General features: G+C 43.9%; 1 protein-coding gene across 7 annotated transcripts in view; it reads left to right on the top strand.

Annotated features, from left to right (window-relative positions):
• MYB (MYB proto-oncogene, transcription factor) overlaps positions 1-18886 on the top strand; it is a 41306-nt gene extending 22420 nt beyond the window's left edge. For 2 of the 7 annotated variants that reach the window (XM_085611604.1, XM_085611603.1), the window contains 8 exons: positions 246-497; positions 3263-3628; positions 4070-4206; positions 4815-4929; positions 5038-5163; positions 5953-6063; positions 7323-7424; positions 17509-18886. In XM_085611604.1, coding sequence (XP_085467730.1) covers positions 246-497; positions 3263-3628; positions 4070-4206; positions 4815-4929; positions 5038-5163; positions 5953-6063; positions 7323-7424; positions 17509-17625 — 1326 coding nt within the window. In that variant the 3' untranslated portion in view covers positions 17626-18886. The remainder of the gene's footprint in view (positions 1-245; positions 498-3262; positions 3629-4069; positions 4207-4814; positions 4930-5037; positions 5164-5952; positions 6064-7322; positions 7425-17508) is intronic. The other 5 variants (XM_085611607.1, XM_085611606.1, XM_085611601.1 and 2 more) reach the window with 4 other exon arrangements.
• Positions 18887-19653: the final 767 nt, after the last annotated feature.

The following is a 19653-nucleotide window of genomic DNA, read 5'->3' as shown; positions in this document are numbered from 1 at the left end:
ACACACACTTGTGCATATTCCTATTTCACACTCTGTTAAAAAGTTATTCGCAGGATGACAACATACCACCTCTTAGGACACAGCGAAGCATCGCAGAGAGGAAACATCTTGACAACTGTTTCAGTAGAGTGTGTTCTCGGGTGATGCAACGGCTTTTTATCTTTCCTCCATCAGTATATACCACCTTGTGCAATGGCATTGCTAAGTTCCTTCTCCCTTTCTCTTTTCCTCTTCCTTAAACGCAGACTCATGCTTCGGGTTTCTCTGGCTGGCAGAGCACCGCGATTGCTGACAGCTCCAGACCTCGTGGCGACAGCGCGCCCACTTCCTGTCGGGGGGAGCACCTCCAGCCCATGCCCTCCCCGCCAATGGACAGCAGCGCCTTACCTGAGGAGAGCGCCTCCCCGGCCAGGTGCATGGTGCTGAACCAAAGCCACCTCCTGTCTCACGTGAAGAGCCTCGCAGAGTTTGCCGAAACACTGCAGCTGATTGACTCGGTAAGTAGTGCCCGGGACCGCCTCGCCAGTGGGCACAGAGGGGCAGTGGGGCTTTCTCAGGGGCTCTCCTAGACCGGTGGCTGGAACATACTAACTGCTGCGTGAACGGGGGATGCTAGCAGAAGGCAGACAGATGTGTGGCCCATTCCCTCCCATGTCTGTTTGGGATGCAGTTGTAGGGGAGATAGGCAGAGTACCCACAAAACGCATTAAGAACCACGAACCGTCATATGAATATATAAAATATGAATCATAGAAAGGCCCTGTTATCTTGCCTGTGGTTACGAAATAAAGCTCTTTTTTGCTAGCTAGCAGGCCGCGAGCCATGAAGATAGCACTGCGCAGGTGAGGTGCGCATGCGCTGCACCGCGTGGTTGTACATGAGCATTTTAGATGATGCCACGGGAGTCCGTGTTCAACTGTGAGGGAACTCAGTTGGGGAACTAAATACCCCAGTGCAGTGTAAAAACCAAAATAAACATTTAGCATGGATGAAACACAATAGTTTCGTGAGTGTATGTGTGTTAGCTCACACATGCATGTGTGTATGTCTGTGTTTACGTGCACCTGTTTACCTTTGCACTATTGTTTGTGCTTGTCTCATTCTGTCTTGCGCTGGGGACTTGTTGTGGCAAAAGTGGCTCTTTTCTCAACTTAATAGAGCTTATATATCTCACATACCGGACTTTGCTTGTGCTTGCCAGCTAACTGGGATGGTGAAAAGACCCTGCCAGAGGTCATTACCCCATTTTTTACGTTCATGAACACATTCTGGTTACTTCAGGTTTCACAGTAGTCAATTTTGGATTACTGTGTGTTTTACTTAGGTTGTGATCGACGGGACTTCTGGTTAAAGGGGAGTAAAATCTGTTTTAGACAGAAGCAAATAAATTAGAACATTTTGATTGCTTTAGATTATGGTCCTTATTGGAAGTAAGTCTTTCTTCCATGCAACGCTAACCAGGTTCTTCAAGCGTGCTTTATCATGCCTGCTTGCTTTTGCATGTAGTTCCAAAACCAACACTGGAGGTGGGCCAAAGACAGTAAAGCTGGGCCTCTAATCATAAATAACAAAAATACTGCTAGTACTGCAAAAACCTTAACTTATCTTAAGAAGACACATCTTGAAGTGCAACAAAAAGTGTCAAGAAACTTTGTTTTCCTTGGATTAATCAATGAATTTATTTATTTTTTGATTTTTTGACCTTCCATTAGCCAGAACAATTTGAAAAATAATTTGAAATCTCTATTAATGACAGATTTTAAAACATTTATCCACACCATTCATTGATATACATCATGTACACAACTCATACATACCATTCATTCCTATACAAAAATCATACTCATACATTCAAGAAATACTAATATCCCAAAGATATAGTTAGAAAACGAACAAGAATCTTTCTATTTGGACCACAGAAAAAATTATTTGGACAAAGTAGTCTCAATATTTGTTTTTGAAAATTCTTGTGGTCTCTTCACAAGGTCTACGCGTTTCGAGACCCCGTCTTTCCTGGGGCTCTCATCAGGACCTCAGGTGGAAGACTGTTAGAATCAGCCGATCTAACAAAGGATGTGACTTGCTTTACGCATTCCGTTGTAGGAAGATGGAAACTTGAGTTGTTTTAAAATGTTTGTCAAGCAACTGTATTGGCGAAATGCTCGCAGCGTAGTGCCAACTCGATAATGAGTGATGGTGTAATCGTTTTCTCTTTTTTCGAGGTCAACCGGTCTTCAGATTCTTTAAGGAACTAAATCTTAATTGCGTCTATGGCAGTTTTCAATGGAGTGGAGCCGACCACTTCATCGATTACACCATCACTCATTATCGAGTTGGCACTACGCTGCGAGCATTTCGCCAATACAGTTGCTTGACAAACATTTTAAAACAACTCAAGTTTCCATCTTCCTACAACGGAATGCGTAAAGCAAGTCACATCCTTTGTTAGATCGGCTGATTCTAACAGTCTTCCACCTGAGGTCCTGATGAGAGCCCCAGGAAAGACGGGGTCTCGAAACGCGTAGACCTTGTGAAGAGACCACAAGAATTTTCAAATATTTCAAAAACAAATATTGAGACTACTTTGTCCAAATATTTTTTTCTGTGGTCCAAATAGAAAGATTCTTATGTTCGTTTTCTAACTATATCTTTGGGATATTAGTATTTCTTGAATGTATGAGTATGATTTGTGTATAGGAATGAATGGTATGTATGAGTTGTGTACATGATGTATATCAATGAATGGTGTGGATAAATGTTTTAAAATCTGTCATTAATAGAGATTTCAAATTATTTTTCAAATTGTTCTGGCTAATGGAAGGTCAAAAAATCAAAAAATAAATAAATTCATTGATTAATTCAAGGAAAACAAAGTTTCTTGACACTTTTTGTTGCACTTCAAGATGTGTCTTCTTAAGATAAGTTAAGATTTGTTGCAGTACTAGCAGTATTTTTGTTATTTATTTTGCATGTAGTTCGGCACATACTAAGCGCGATGTCAATTGATTGTCCCGGATCAGTGCTGACTTTACTGATTGTCCATTCCAAGAGATGGATAGCTTTGTTCCTCATTTGCCCAATAGGAACGTTAGATGATAACTTATATCATTGAGACAGTATTAAGAGCGGAAGTTAGGGTGGATTGAGGCTTATCAGTGCACACATGTAGCTTGTTTTCGTCTTTCACCATGTTGCCAGGACTGTTTTTTGAGGTGGCGCCATCGCACTGTCTGATAGCTGCGTACCTCCCTGGTTGTTTCAGGATCCTTCAACATGGGGTGAAGTCAGCAGTGTTGACCTCGTGGAAGAAGCAGATGCTTCGCCCAGCACAAGTCTGCTGGGCAAAGCCACGGAGCCTCAACAGCTGGAGGGCAGTGCGTGCAGCCCGGATGGACCTGCTGGCACCAGCTTGAGTCAGAGTGTACTGTGCCAGGGCCCTCCCGCTTCACCTGCCGGCTCCCTCATTGCCTCTCCACCTGGCTCGCCCCGCGTGGCCTCCGTACACAAAAAGAGCGAGCCAGACGGCCAGCTGGCCACCAGCGACGGCAACTTCTGGGCTCAGGCAGACACCAGCCGTTCAACTCCCAAGCGTTCCCCTATCAAAAGCCTACTCTTCTCTCCCTCTCAGGTAGATTTAAGACTTTTGCACAGTTGATACTAACGCTCTGCAGCCACTCGAGTGCTAACAGTCTAGAAACTAATGCTTCATGAGAAATGACTAATCTTTGATGCACAAGTTGATTTCATTAAGAGCACGCGACTGCTGTGGGACCAGGCAGTTGAGTTTAGAAAATCAATTTTCTAACCATCTTGGTCTCTGCATTTAATCACTGGTGGTTTTCGGGTGATGGTGGTTGTGCTTTGCTTTCATCCTGTCATTCACTCAGACTTTTTAACCTGCTTGCCATCTAACACCTTCTAGTTTGCCCTTTCACTGATGGAAAAATGAGCGGTTTGGTTGGCTTGAAAGATGATTATGCTAAAAATTGCAATCTGTTTGGTTTCTACCACATTTATCAAGATGGGTCCACACAGACATGTAAATTCTTTGCTCTTGCTATGATTACAGTTCCTGAACACCTCAACGCCGCACGACAGCCTGGACATGGACCAACCTACACTAACGTCCACGCCGCTGTGTGCGCACAAGGCTGCTGGGGCATCCACGCTGCACCACCTTTCCAGGCTACAGAAGGAAAATAACATGTAGGTCCTTTACGACAGTGCTTTCTATGTTATACTACCCCCCAGAATGGATCCACACAGAGGGAGGGGATGTTGTACAAACCGTGGCAGACACATGACAGTAGAAGGGGAAAGTGTGTAATTCTGCCTTGAGAGTGAGTGTGTATTAGAGAACAGAACCAGGGACCACATTTTCCTTTTCATACAGTACCTTGCTTCTGATTTGTCTCCTTCCTGTCTCCCCCAAGTTGCGGCTGTGTGCAGAAGCTGTCGTTTCACTGTACTACATTGGTATTTTTCATAGTTCATGCGGGTGGTTGAATTTTGGGCCCTCCACACTGGTGTCTGTTTGAATGCAGTGTTTACCAGCTACAATATCAGCTGAGTGAGAAGGGTGCTGCTTGCACTCCAAGACTCTGCCTGTCTAATTGACTGCTTGAAACCAATATTTCCTCCCACCATGGCTCACGTGATATATCTTCCTGGGAGGCCCAGTATAGGGGTTGCAATAGAGTAAAGGCGTGCTTTCGTACTCCAGCCTGCACCATGAAGCTTCACTGTTGCAGTGTAAAATGTGGTCACCCCCAACTGATTTTTTTAAATTTTATTTTTTTTACTTCCGGTCACAGATTCAGGACTCCAGCCATGAAGCGATCACTATTGGAAAGCTCTCCGAGAACGCCGACTCCATTCAAAAATGCACTAGCAGCACAGGAACTCAAATATGGCCCCTTAAAGATGCTGGTGAGTGAGCGGGCGCTCGGGTGCTGGGGCACAGAAGCGGCCGAGGCTGGCATCGCAAGGTTTAGGAGGATGCACACTGCCTCTAACACACCTTTTGCTTTTCTACAGCCTCAGACGCCCACCCACCTGGCAGACGACCTACAGGAAGTAATCAAACAGGAGTCAGATGAATCCGGCATCGTGGCCGACATCCATGCTCACGACCTGCCCCTGCTGAAAAAAATCAAACAAGAGGTGAGCTGGTAAAAGAGCTGTCTCCATGCACAAGCGGTCCAGTAATCCAATGGGGCTGGTAGTAGTTACCTGCTTCACCCCCTTTACAAAATCCCCAGGTGTACCGCAGATCCAGTGTGTCACCCAAGTGTAACTCGTTTGGAAAATGAGTAATTTAAAAGGAAATCGGGAAGAGGTGAAAAAAAAGTTTCCATATTTTTTACAAATACTTTTCAGTTTGGTGTCAAAATCGAACAGTCTCTTGCAAAAACGTTAGAACTGGCGAATCTTTGAGGTGATGATTGAAGCTGAAATGAAATCACTTTTGCTGAACTGTGACCTTTAAATTTGCTGGACTGGCAGCTAAAGGTAGGGTGCTGCAGAAGTGTGTGGCTTGAATGGCTGGCATTTGGCTAATTTCATATTTCTTCTGTCAGAGGATACTTACATAAAAAGTAACATGAAATAGGCCTATTCTCCACCTGACTCGCCAACCAAAACAAAAACTTGGAGGACTACTGAAATATGAGCCAGCTAATGTGATAGATCACAACTATTTTCAAGGGCTGTCAGGTGTGGCCTGTCCTGTAGGCAGAACATAGCACCATTTACTGTGAACAGCTGCCATTTTACGGTTCTAATGCCAACCTGGGCCCAACAAGGCTGGTGGCCTCCGATGCCAGGGCTCAAAGTCTCCATGTTTGTTTTTAGCACAGAACGTGAGATTCATATAGGGTCTTCAAAGAGAAGGTTGGTGTACATTTGCCTGCAGCATAGTGATGAATTTGAACATGTCCACTCTCTTTATAGGTGGAGTCGCCAACTGAGAAATCAAGAAGTTTCTTCTGTTCCAGTCAATGGCAGGGAGAAAATCTGAACACGCAGCTTTTCACACAGTCGTGTGCCATGGATGACGTGCCGGTATGTGCTACATCCCACCACCACATTTATAGATATCCTCTTTTCACTCTGAGATACAACGCTGGCTGCGATTCGTGAACCACGCAGTGGAAGGCGCAGTTCTAGCTAACGTTTTGGTGAATCACTACAGGGGCAGCAGTTGTTGTAAGAGGAGCTATCAGCAGGCATCAGTATAGAGCAGAACTACTAAATTTGATAAATGAGTGATATCCACCTTTTGTGTATTTTTGAAGTCTTATATGACATTTGAATGTTGTGTTTCTGATTGTAGAGCAGAAGTCGCATAGTAAGCAGGTGGCCTTGGTAAACAGTGACAATGGACCATATTCTGTGGTTCAGCAGCCTCAGGAGGTTGTGACAGTTCTGGCATTGTTTGTGTAGAGACAATCAGGATAAAGCTGCCATCAGTTTAGTATAGAGACTGTTGCTGCAGTTCATCTGAGGGCTGAAAATACTTATCAAAAAGCCTCACTCAACCCTGTCCAGTAATGTATGACTTCGTGCACAGTTTAAGAATGTTAGTTTGGCTACCCTTTCGGTCTGGCCTAGAGATGGTCTTAGCTGTCTCTCCAGCCTGTTTCCCCAAAAATCCATAATAAAATAAAATATCTACATATATGTTAACATAGATTCATAAGCTCATGCATTGGCCTGTTGAAGTGTTATTTACGTGTTGCCTCCACCCTCGGCAGCATGCAACATGGGGAAATGGTTCAGCCCACTTCATCCATTGGCTGTCGTGGACTGTGATGGATTGTTCCTCAAAGCCAAACCAATTGAATTTGCCAATGCTTGTTCCCTTTTTGGGTAATTCCGTGAAACCTGTACGTTGTCTATCAGTGAAGTCAGATGTTTAGAGGAAGCAGCATCCTCATGTAGAGTTATGTAGCATGCACAAACGTGGAGTCATTTAAAATCTACTTGCATTGTCCATAGTATCTTCGGGATACCGATATGATCATGGCTTTATGCCTTTTAAACTTTACTGTAGGGAGTCTGCCTCCATTTCCAGCTTTCCGCACACAGCTAGCTGTTCTAAACGGAGGCCCTCCAGACTACTGTGATAACATTCTTTGGAGACATAAATTACAATTCTCTAGGTGTGTTTGAAAACAGCGCCGCGTGTCTCACACACATGTGCTGATAAGGGTGGGGTTGGCGCAGCTTGTGGTCAGTCGCGTCCTAATCACCCCCCAGCAGACAGCCTGGCAAAAGAGGCTCGAGCTCACGTTTCATTACACTTTTTATTTTTTTGGCAGAATCTCCTCACCAGCTCCGTTCTCATGATGTCTGAGAAAGAGGAACACATCCGTCGGGCGTTCGCAGCGCCGAGGAACAGGCCTTTGGCCAGCCCTTTGCAGGTAGGCATTGAGATTCAGGCGGGCTTGAGTACATGAACGGGCAGGCGCTCGAAGTGCTTTGATTGGACACTGGGTGGAGGGCCAGCATTCACTGGCCAATCACAGCCTCCTTCGGACGTTATGACGTTTGAAGACCTGAGGTTGTGTGCGCAACTGAAGATTCTAGGGTTGTAGTCTTCAAATGTTTTAATGCCACCCCCCCCCCCTCCAACCCCCTGAGAAACACAAAAAAATAATCATTGGGCCCCCCTTCAGAATGTTTCACAATTACTCTATAAAATTGGCGATGTTTCAATATGTCTACACTTATTTAAAGTTTGCAGTTAAGTTCTGCTCCTTGCCAAACATGCTATTATTGCCTGGCAGGCCTGACTAACGCGTACAAGTATCCACCTTGTGATTATTAAAAAGGGAGGGAGGGGGGGGGGGGGTTTGAAGAAAATTTGGAGTGCCTTCTCTTTTGACACATACTCCCAGCTAGGATATAAACGAGAAAATGTTGGTGGTGGCCCATTCCAGAGCAGCAAGCTGCTCATTTGTTTCTGCTTAAAACCAAGCACGGTTATGGCATATGCTTCTTTTGGACAGAGCCTGGCGTCCCCCCATGATCACTTGAGGACCCCCCTAGTGGGACTCGCTCCTAGAATTGAAGGCCCCTTCTCTAGGGTCTAATAGCAAGTGTTGAATAATTCCACCTCTAATCGTTAAACAAGAGTATGAAATCCGAATTGCGCGGAGTTTAGCGCTTTAGATAATTAACGGGTGTGATAAACCAGCATTCTCAATAAATTTCGACAGGTTAATCAAATCAAATGAGGAATATTTGTTTAGCGCAAACCTATCACCTGAAAGTCTCATGGCGCTTTGTAGAGGTTCAAAAGTATGGTTTAGGTAGAAGCTAGTTAGGAGTCGGACTTTAACGGAGGGAAGGCTCTGTTTTTACAAGAACTTGCAGATTTGGCGCACTACACCACATCCAAAGGATATTCGCCATCAAGATGGAATAGGTGTAATTTATTACAACGGCTGAAATCCCAACTCAAGGTTATTCTACCTTATCAGGTGTGATAATTTCCATGTACCCCTCCAGACTACTTTTAAGCAAGTTCTTAAAGTGGCCATCCGGAGAATTCTGTAACAATAGGTCTAAAAACCAGAGCAGACTTCCTCAAACAAAGGAAGGTTCACAAATGCCCATTGTTGGTGATAATGATTACTTCAGGTGCAGAACAGGGAACAGAGAACAGTTTTTTTCTCTACAATTGTTGCTCCTTTTAAGCAAAACGCTAAATGTTCCTGTTCAATATTGTGCCATACACCTCTAAAATATTCCACCCCATCGAAATCTCCAAGGTTTGAAAACTGTTAAGAATTGCCCACTTGCGCCTTGGACCTTCTCCACAGTGGGATCCTTCTAAAGTTTTACTGCACACTACTTTGAAGTCCCTATGTGCATGGCTGTGTAGTGGTTGCAACAGGACCATAGCTCAAGGCATGGATGGAAGCAGACCACAAATAAGAGGGACCTGCCCCTGATCAAGCCATTGGTCCAGTTTTTGTTCCTCCTGAAAAACAGCTCTTCATTAGCGCTGCCCATTTTGTAGTACTTTCGACCCTTGCCACGCGGCTGCTGGCTGCCCTGGCAGCACTGCCCTCTTTAGCACCCCACAGCTGCATTCCTGCGAAGGGGAACCCCAGAAGCACAATCCTGCAGTTTTGTGAGATGTCTTCTTTTGAGTCACCCTCCCACCTGCTTGCTGCCTGTGATTCGACTGCTGACTGGGACAGGATGTCCTCTCACACTGGTGTGGGCTGAGCAGCCGCTCAGCGGCGTGTTGCTGTCCTAGCACAAGAGCCTGGGCCAGCTGACATTTTCTCACTGGCTCCGGTAAGGCTTGTTTCATTTGTATAAACAGCCATCGGACTTGGGAAGTGGAAACAGCTCACACTCCCTCTTAGGGTTTTGGTTGCAGAAGGAGGAAGCATTCCCCTTCTAAGACCCACTGACTGATACCATGACCTTAGATGCATAGAGGCAGATGGTTCTTTCATCGCTGGCTCAGCTTCTATCATGAAACAGATATCATTAGGAGTCCAAAAGGCTGACTGCATAAAATCAACTGTGCCTTTTTGGTACGACTTGGGACATTATGGTCATACAGTAGCTGATCTATGTGACAGATCATGGAATGTCGGACTACTGTGGGCTTGCGTAACAGTGTCGAGGCAGAATTAATTTAATGCACAGTGCCATTCTGATGGAATTCCGCCACATTCCTCCTGATATGCAGCCTCTGAGCCACGGCTAAGTACTCTGGGAGTACTGCATACAGTTTTAGTTCCAAACCTCCCCCTCCAAAATTAGAGCTTCTGCAGTTTGGAAGGATGTGACTTATAAGATCTGGAGAGATATGATTCAAGAAACCTGGACTACATACTAATAGCTATGGTATAAGGTGATGTAGGGTGTTTGGTGTACTAGCATGCACATAGAAACTGAAGAGTTCCTGGGAAAGAGCCTTTCTTTGAAACAACTTGACTAGCATGCCTTCACAGAAGGGTATTTCACCATGTAGGCTAGAGCTTACTGCGATACCAAAGGGGATGATGGACGGAGCGCTTGAGCAAATCAAACACTCGCCCCCAGTCAACTGATCTGGGTTTAATCCATCATCATTCTTTAGGTCACTCCACCACCCCAGTTCAGACATGGCCATATGCAAATCAGTCTGACCCTGTGCCTCATGGGATCAGTCCAGCCCGAACTGCCAAGCCATGTCTTCCCTGGACCGGAAACCAGCATCCTGGGACCGGTTTCGGGTTCATAACCCTCATCAGCCAGGCTATCTTGAATACAGTAAGTGAGCAAGGGACCCACGTCTGGGCATACCCTGCCAACTTGGGGCAAACAAAGTGACACCAAAGGGGATGATGGACGGAGCGCTTGAGCAAATCAAACACTCACACCCCCCACCCCAGTCAACTGATCTGGGTTTAATCCACCATCATTCTTTAGCTTACTCCACAACCCCAGTTAGAGCTAGAGCTTACTGTTCCTTTACAAATGACTGGATTTGCTGAGAGCATGCTCTTTCTCATGTATGTATGAAGGCATGCAGTGGTCACGTGTCCTTCAGTAGCACGCCAAATGGAGGAAGAAGGCGAGAGCAGCACATCTGATCAAAACTGTTTATTTTTTATTCAAACCTCTGAGGCAGGGTGGCAGGTCCCATGGGATATTATTACACTATTATTTATCTAACACGGCAAAGTGTTTTTCTTTATCATCCATGCTTTTATCTCTGGGAGAATACACTTTATAGAGATTGGATGAAAAGCTCATGTGTTGTTGCGTTTTTTTTTTTAAAGGTACCCTACGGAATTGGCTGCATTTATTAACTTGTCAGACAGTCGGTTTTTTTGCTCGTATGTACTGTCCTGGATTCAGGCCGTGGAATTCCAAGGGTTCGTTTCAGCAGTCTTATCACCGAAACAAAATGTCTGACTTGGAGTAGATACGATTCTGGGCATCTGTAAAAGACAACAAATGGGGCATTTGCAATCGGTGCATTTTTCTGTCGGAGTAGTTGAGTGCAGCTATATTTCAGTAGCAAGGGCTGGCCAATAGAAAGGATTTGAACTGACAAAGGTGGTGTGTTATTGACATTTCTGCCTTGCTGACAGAACCATCCCTGGAGGCATTAGTTAGACGTTTGAGTAGAACCACACCACTGAAGCCTTCCTACAGCAAGTCTCATGTCACCAAAACTTTGCACTGATGCAAAAACTGAGCTAAACGTAGACTACGCAGATTTAACATTACTTTTGCTACTTTTAAACTAAGAAAAATAATAAAATGTTATTTTTTTCGGATGTGAATTATGAGATTACATTTGAGGCAAAACTAGTAGTTTCATTTTTCTTACGAAATGTTCCATATGAGTGCAAATCAGGTTCCTGTATTTTTAAACGGTTTATTATGGACTAGAGTTTGTCCCATAAATTCTTTATAACATTTGTAATATGATTTATAAGCAAAACAGCATCTTGCATGTGTTTTGGCAGCAGTTCCGCTGTAATGTTTCCCGCTTTTGCTGTAATGCAAACTTTTCTGTAACTTGGACAGAGACATTTGTGCTCCTCGCCATATTACACAAGTATCACATTGGATTTTCGTGTTGGTTCCCCCAATTTCAGTTTATGTAACATGATCATTGAGTACAAAAACTCAGAGTTGTGTGTTGGCTCTGGAGCAAGCGATTTTCAGATCTCACCGTGTTGTTGCCTTCCCTAGTACTAGTGGAGTAGTGTGGCTCACTGGTTAGAGGCAGCAGACCCGAAAGCAGAGGACGGCCCGGGACCAGGGTTCAATTCCCGACACGGCAGGGTCTTGGACCAGGGCCAGCGGACTCGATAATTCTCGCCTCGGTGCCTACTCTAACCAGGGATCACACTCGGCAACTTTGGGCATTAGCTTGCCTCATCTCCACAACGGCCCCCCACATTTGCCGGGGATGCCTGGTTTCACCTTGGAGATACCCATGAGGGACCATCTCACAGGGATAGCCAGGACGGGTTCCCCAGCGGTCTACAGCGCCACAACGCCTCAGGGCAGCAGCGCGCTTTACAAAAAACACATACATTTACATTCCCTGTCCTCACGTGTGCGGAGGCCGTGTTGTCATTGGTTTCCAGTTGGGTTGATCACCTCTTTTTTGGGGCTCAACCTGCCATGTTGCCAGTGACACTGTATCTTTTTCTATGCTTCATAAGTGGTGGGGACTCTACCAGAATGTGGGCGAACAATTTGAATGTGTAGTTCCTCTTTGCTTTGATCTCAGTAGATCCAGTCAGTGAAAGATGTCACGCTGGGACTCAAAACCCAACTAGACATCATCGAACAAGGGCCCATCTTGGAATACATATTGTTTCTCACTGCTGGTGATGCAAAGATAGCGCAATGAGGCCTAGAGGTTTCTGTGTTCACTGTGAGACCCTCGGTGGGAGGGGTACAAAAGTGAGGGTTCCACTGCACGGTGGCGTGGCCAGCTTCTCACAGGAACCTAGAAAGAGGAGACGGACATCTGCTGTTACTTTTGTTCGCTTTTGTTAGATTAAATGAGAATTTCATGCCAGCGAAGCAACAAAAAGGTCTAGAAATAAGGTGTTCCTGGCAGTGACCATGCTCGGTGACATCTCCCTGCCGCGCTTGTTATTATTTAATATTTCTCTATAAAGGGGACATTTATTCAGCAAGCGCGCTTTGACAGGATAGCCCAGTCTGAACTTGACTGTTTGTTTACAGTTCTTCCTGACCCGCGGGGCAGCAGAGCACACGTTACAGGATAAATAAAAGATCCCCGGTGCCAGGAGAAGGATTTGCCTGGGGTGCTGCCGAGACAAAGAGGAACCAGGGCCCTGTCTGGTGGAGGGGAGAGGGGGCGGCTGGCGAGGGGAGGGGCAGAGATCTGCAGAACTGGATTTACAGCACTCGCTCTAATTATGACAGACCTTCCTGGATGCACGTTTTGTTGACTATTCAAGCCCTGCGCACGCCAATACAGAAATCCAGCTAAACAAATAGCCCAGCTTGGCATGAAGCGCAGGGCTCGGCTGTGGGGGGCGCTTGATCGGGCAGGTATGTGAAGGCTGCAAGTGAGGATGCAGAACAAGAAATGTAAGAACAGGAAACTCCAGACTGAATGGAATGGGGAAACTTCTGAACATGCAATTACATTTTAATGATTTTACTTCTTTGTTTCCTTGTCTTTTGCCCAAAGTCTTGGCAGGAGAAAGAGCAGGGACGCGCCAAGCACGCAGACACTGCTGCACTGCATTGACAGAGGCGGCAAAAACTGCAGATTTTCTATTTTATCCACATGGGGTTAAACTCATATGCACAATGCGGCTGAGCACGGCTACAATTCCTTTCAGGAGTGTATGTCAGGAGTTAGAATTGTGTAGGTGCCATACCAACAATAATTGCGCGAGGAGCCACCCCAGACACATCTCTACAATTCCATTTGTCTGCAATCTTACAGGCTCGCCTCCCGTCTCACAGGTCCATTGGGTGCACCGTGGACATGCGATGAGAATTTGTGGTTACAGAAATACACATCTGCCTTCGTGGCCATCCTGCAGAATTGTATATCTGTATTCTAAATCAGAAGCGGGATTGTTGCACACTTCCTGAGAGATCAACTCTCAGTGTCGACTGTTTCATTCCATGGGCACTGTGGATCCATGATGGAATAAAGGACCAGTGCTTGTCTAGTGTGAACAAGTGGAGAGCGACTAGGTATTGTTGCATCTCATTTTGTTCAGGTGACAGGATTGCGTGAAACATGCTTTAGGAACTGATGCTGTGGGCATTTGAGGACCAAGTGCAGCTGCTGCACAAGTGATCAGGTGACTTAACTGGAAAAGCTCGAAGCAGACAGCATTAAAGGCAGTATGGTAGTCAGGGATGAAATTCAGGGTGGGGAGGATCCTAGGGGCAAGTTGGGGGCTTCTCATTTCTTTGTATGTAGATTCTCTATACTTGATACGTGGGCCCTATGAGACCACTGTGGGAGTCCCATTTTATGGAATTTAGGGTGCAAGCCGCAAGATGTTTGTAATCTGCTCACTGCATAATGCAACAAGCCAAGAATGTTATGGTCTCTCTGCTTTTTCCTGCTCTTTGTCTGGACATAACATGTGTAGTGGGCTGAAAGTAAGAGAGGCAGAAAAAAGAAAAGTGAGCGTATTAAAGAAATAGAGAGACGCTCCACAGCCGTCCTAAAAGATTACATTCTCTACAATGGTATAAACACTAGGGGTGGGCGGAATTTGCGGAATTGCGTTACGCAAATCTCCGCGAAACGGTAAAAAAATCTCCGCGAACACGCAGAAATTCCGCGAACACGCGGAATTGCTTGTTCGCGATGCTTTTTTCCTGTTCACAATTGCTGTTTGCGTGCTCGGGGAGAAATATCTCGCGAACACGCATTTTGAGATCGCGAACAAGCAAAAATTTCGCGAAATCGCGAAAAGCAGACTTTTTAGCAATTTCGCGTTCTCCGCGGAACGCGAAATTACGCAAATTCCGCGAGCGGAACGGAATTTACCGCCCAGGCCTAATAAACACATAGATACATTCACACCAAAAGCGCACTATTCTAGTTCATACAGACAAAAAATATAAACGAACATAAGCAGAATGGAGTATTAATTTCAGTTATAAATAAGCAGAGCTGTTATTGAACAGAAAGCAGCAAGGTTATGCACCATGGATAATTAAATAACATTTTATGCATGCACCTGTGTGGTACAAAGTAACCCAGACGATTTACTTCCCATTAAAAAGGGCTGGAGGCGGAGCACACAATTGTGCAGCACTGCATGAGTCCCTGTGCAAGCCTTTGTATAGCTCATAATGACATCACCTTGGATGAATTAAAAGCTGAGTGAAAAATGTTGTGCTACATGCATATGTAATATCCCTTCCTTTAAATCACCATGCATCAAGGTGTGACCTTAAATGATTGAAACACAGGTAGCTTCTGTGTGCTAGAGTGTCCCACAAAGATTGTTCTTGTATATTAAAACCTGAGGTGCTCATTAGCATCCTCTAGATTTGTCCAAGTTGAAAATTGTGCAAATCATATTTTATACCAACAAAAGACACCTACATTTATACCAGCAGATCACTTTTCCATGCCTCTTTATCCAATGAAAATAATATCTTGAACAAGCCTTTCCACCAAGCACCCTTCTACATCATGAACGTACTAGAAGTAAATTATAGGCCCAGAACTCTGACCACTTCAGTTAATTGCCTGTTGATTCATTAAAGAGAGCTGGTAATGATGTGCTCAGAAGCCTCCTCAAGAAAACTGTTTGTTTTTTCGGTTCCTAGTAGCACCAGATGCCACCATCCTTACATTGATTTAAATGGCGCACCAACCCTATACCATTTTACCCTGCCAAATAAAAAGGCTTCTAATTAATGAAGAGAGTAATTTGACAACAGTGTCAGATGGGAGAAGATGTTAAATATTGACTGTTACTTTTTCCAACTCTGGTGTTATGATAATTTCACAAAGGAAACCTCACTCTAGTCTGTACATTATACAGCCCCTACTCAGAATTTGCTCAAAACCAGGAATAATAAACACATTGCGAAAAGGCAGGAGCCCTTTTTCACATCTTTCAAAAGTATTCTGAGAAACCACATACTCCCAAATGAGTTTAACGTATCCTGAAACCTATCTACACCGCACCACATAGTATCTGGATTCAGGAGTCTTGCTGACCACGTAGGTAAGAAGAATCCTGCTCACCCCTTAACTAGGCCTGGGCGGTGAACTCTGCTCCATTCGGTGAGTTTGTGGAGTTTTCTGTACTCGGTGCTCTGCGGAGCTCACGAGTGTAGAAAACTTCACTCTGTATAGTGCATTCAGAGTTTTATCCTCACTTGCGCTCGCCAACTGTGGCGAGCGCAAGCTGACGCTTGGGTAGAATTTCTACTCGAGCGGCAGGAAGATCAGCGCAAACGTCAGTTCGCGCTGCACGCCACCACTTGCGGAACTCAGTCAAGTTTTTTTGTCACTTCGGGGAGTTCCACGTACTTCGCCTATGCCTACCCTTAACCTTTCTTTTTAGGATGCCCTAATATTGTCCTCACCTTCCCTCTTCCACTTGTGTTTTGTCTACTCATGATGATAACTCTTTCGGCCAATAATAATTACCACCAGCTTAAGTCCTATGTACTGTAATTACCAACCGTGACCCTTTCACCTGATTATTTCTCTTCTGGACAACTTTATCACCACTAAGTATCATATTTAAAAACTATATATCAATTTCACTTCACCTCTCAGTACTGTAAATAAATTCTTTGTACCAGTGCTTTAAATGGGGAAAAATAAGTGCAGGTACTCATTAAAATGAGCTAGAGGTGTGTCAAGTGGGTGGGGTCAGGGGAGGGGCTAAGGGCAAGACATGGTGTTACATAATATGATATATAACAGTAAATAAAAGCATAAATCATTCAATCACTTCAAAAGTGCAAAAGTATTTCCGTATACATACATATATATATATATATATATATATATATATATATATTTATAAACGATAATGAAAGTTAACAAGAAATACAGCAGATTTTCAACTCTGCACTAATTTCTGTTAAAATGCAATTTTTAAGCCCCGATTTTAGACCTGAACAATTAACTGGTACTTTTAACTGAAATAAAGTGCCAATCCTAACTTCAGCTGTCACCTCACCTTTTTACATCCCTCCCTCCCCTTCCTTCTATGTACATCATCTTGTTCCCCCCCAGCCAGCTCCATTGCCAGTTGTCACAGGAGGTCATTTCTGGAGTGCTGGCGTTCCCTGCTATGCACTGCTCTTTGGGCAGGGCTACTTTCACACCCATGGATCCCTCGCTGTTATGTAAATGCAGCAATTAGTTGATGGGGCACACCAAGGGAAGCAGCTCCTGTGCTGTTAAAAACAAACATGAAAAGAAAAGGTAGATGAGTGTGTCGAACTGCCACTCGCTTAAGTGTGGCCAGTACAGCACCAGCCCAGGCTATTTCATGCACCTGACGGAGAGGGAGCTGGTGGGGTGAGGGAGGGGGCTAAAGCATTTGGGCCGAATGGTAGTTACACTCTTAATCAACAGTGCAAGGTCTGGCTAGACCCTACTCTGTTAATCACAGCGTGTGACCCAAGCCCTCTCAAACCCCTGCAGTGCGAGGAATTGCAAAGGGGCGCCTCTGGACTTTACCAGCGTCTCTGCAAAAGTCAAAAGGCATCAGTCCTGCGTTGTAGGGGGATACAGAACCTGAGCCTTCCGTGCCATCAATCAGGGTACCGGTACTCTCCCTGACTAAAAAAAGTACTGGCACTGAGGGCTAGAAAATTTGGAAGTGTCGGTACTCAGTACCGGTGAGTACCGGCCCATTTAAAGCACTGCTTTGTACTTATAGATACAACCTGATGAATTGAGCGGATGTTCTTCTTTTAAAATGCCTGCGCTACAGAAAAATGAAATACATAAAAAGTAATTGAGTTTGTGGTTATTTTTCATAGCAGCTCAGCAACACTTGGGAAGCTATGTCTTGTGGGAAGATGGAAGATCAGAAGATGTCGACGGAGCAACTTCTCAAGTACATGAACGTATTCTCGAAGCGGACCATGGTCATGTGAGAAGAACCGGGGCTGCTAGACAAGCATTACGATTCTCAGAACACTTCACATGGACTAGGAATTCAAACTTCCTTCGCGTGAACACTGCTTTCATGATTGGGAGAAGAGCTTATTTTGTTGTGGTACAACAGTTTGGGAGCACCTCAGAGCATACCCGGCTACTGAGTATATTCTTTGTTGGAATTCAGCCGACTAAAATGGGGTTGGATGGACAAATGCCAGACTTACCTAAATGGATAGGTAATGCATTACAAACAAGTGTTGACACACTTTCTTTTATTACAAAAAAATAAAAGTAAAAGAAGGCATGTTTCCTTTTTTATAAGAGAACAAGCTGACTTTTTCACCAGTATTGTATATTTTTTTTCCTAAGGCGGTGTGTATTGCATCTTGGAGCACAGATGTTTGGCCAGTTTTTTCCATAGACAAAGATTATCATACAGTCAAAGCATTATAGAGAGGCTGTTTCTACGTGGAAAGGGAGAGGGTAGAAGAGGCCTACTTAAGATCAACAGCAGCAATATTTGAAGTACTCTTTGACTTGGATATCAATCGAAACCATTATACATGCGTGCGTGTTTGTTTTTTGTAATTAATATTTACATGCTTGCTTGGAAGTGATTACTGTACAAGACATAGTTTTTATGGAGAACAAATTATATTTTTATTCAATAATTTAATTTTTGTAAAATGCCAAATGGATATTGAGTATTTTTTATGTTCTATTTTTTATTTTGTTGCTGCTAGAAACTACTTAGCATGTAGACATGCAGTTTAGTGTACAGGGTGCAGTACAGCTTTAAGAAAGAAAAACAGTCGTGGTGGTAGCTAATCGACTATGCACTAGCCTTTCATAACTATGTATTTTTTTTTTTACTTTTGTATGAAACATTTTTTTAAAACACTGTTCTTTGGGAGAGCTTTTTTCTAATTATTTTTATAATGCAAACAGCATGTCTTGCACCTTCAGATGTTTGGGAGAGCGCTGTGTTTTATTGTTGCCCGGTTACGTTTTCAAAAGGGTTTCTTTACGTGAATTTAATGTATGCTTACTCTTTCGGTGCCTTTGTTTTATACTTCTTTTTGCATATTACTGCCTCACCAAACCTTTAATGGCACAGCAGAGAGACTGATTTTGTACTTTGTAATACAACATTTTATACTGAATCCGCTGCCTTGAGCATTTAGTGCAGCGTTAACTGCACTTAACTTTTGATAAGATGTACTGCCTTGTAAATAAATAAAGCGTGTCTTTTTTGTAGTTTTTGTTTTGGTTGACTACATTGGAGCATGTGATTAATTGTATGCTGCATTCTTTTAAAATCCTCACACCATAAGAGAATAAAGAAATGTTAAATATAGAAGCCAGTTTTAAAGAAAAGAGCCTGTAGTAGGGCATATTTGAAAATCTTTCAGCTGCAACCAAAAGCTTTTGTGAATGATATTTAAAACCTTTAAAAAAAAAAATGTTCACAACCAAGGATAAATATGACCTTGCACAACTCACCTGCAAATACATTTTTATGTTTTTTTCATATGATGAAGTATTGCTGCTGTACCTGAGTCGCACATGCTTGGAATTAGGTCAAATTTAGAGTTTGAAAGGTGGGTTACTCTGTCACAAAATAGCACCTTTGCCGTAAGTTTAATGCAAGTGTAATATATTTTACCCACCTTCTAATTTTAACTTTAATATAGTCAAATTGCATCTGTCTGATAAAAGACCTCTGTTTTACTTGGTGTTCTGCCAACTTAATTAAAGAATGCCCGCAGATCTAAATCATAACATTGTGGTGAGCTCGGACAGGGATACACCTGTAACAAAACAACTACATGTTAAACACTACTGCACATCTATACCAGCTCAGGACGCGCATACCCCCTAAAAGGTAAGACCTGCAGCTCACCAGTGCTTTGATTTCTGCTCCAGAAATCCCTCTCCCACTTGCCTCCATACCCGCCCCAATCCTATAGAAATGTGTTCCACAATTACGAACTGGTAAATGTAATCTGCCCGACACTTTGTCT

This window comes from Triturus cristatus, chromosome 6, assembly GCF_964204655.1.
Source record: "Triturus cristatus chromosome 6, aTriCri1.1, whole genome shotgun sequence".
Lineage (NCBI taxonomy): Eukaryota > Metazoa > Chordata > Amphibia > Caudata > Salamandridae > Triturus > Triturus cristatus.
The sequence above is the reverse complement of the archived record's forward strand: the minus strand, read 5'-3'. Positions and strand labels throughout refer to the sequence as shown.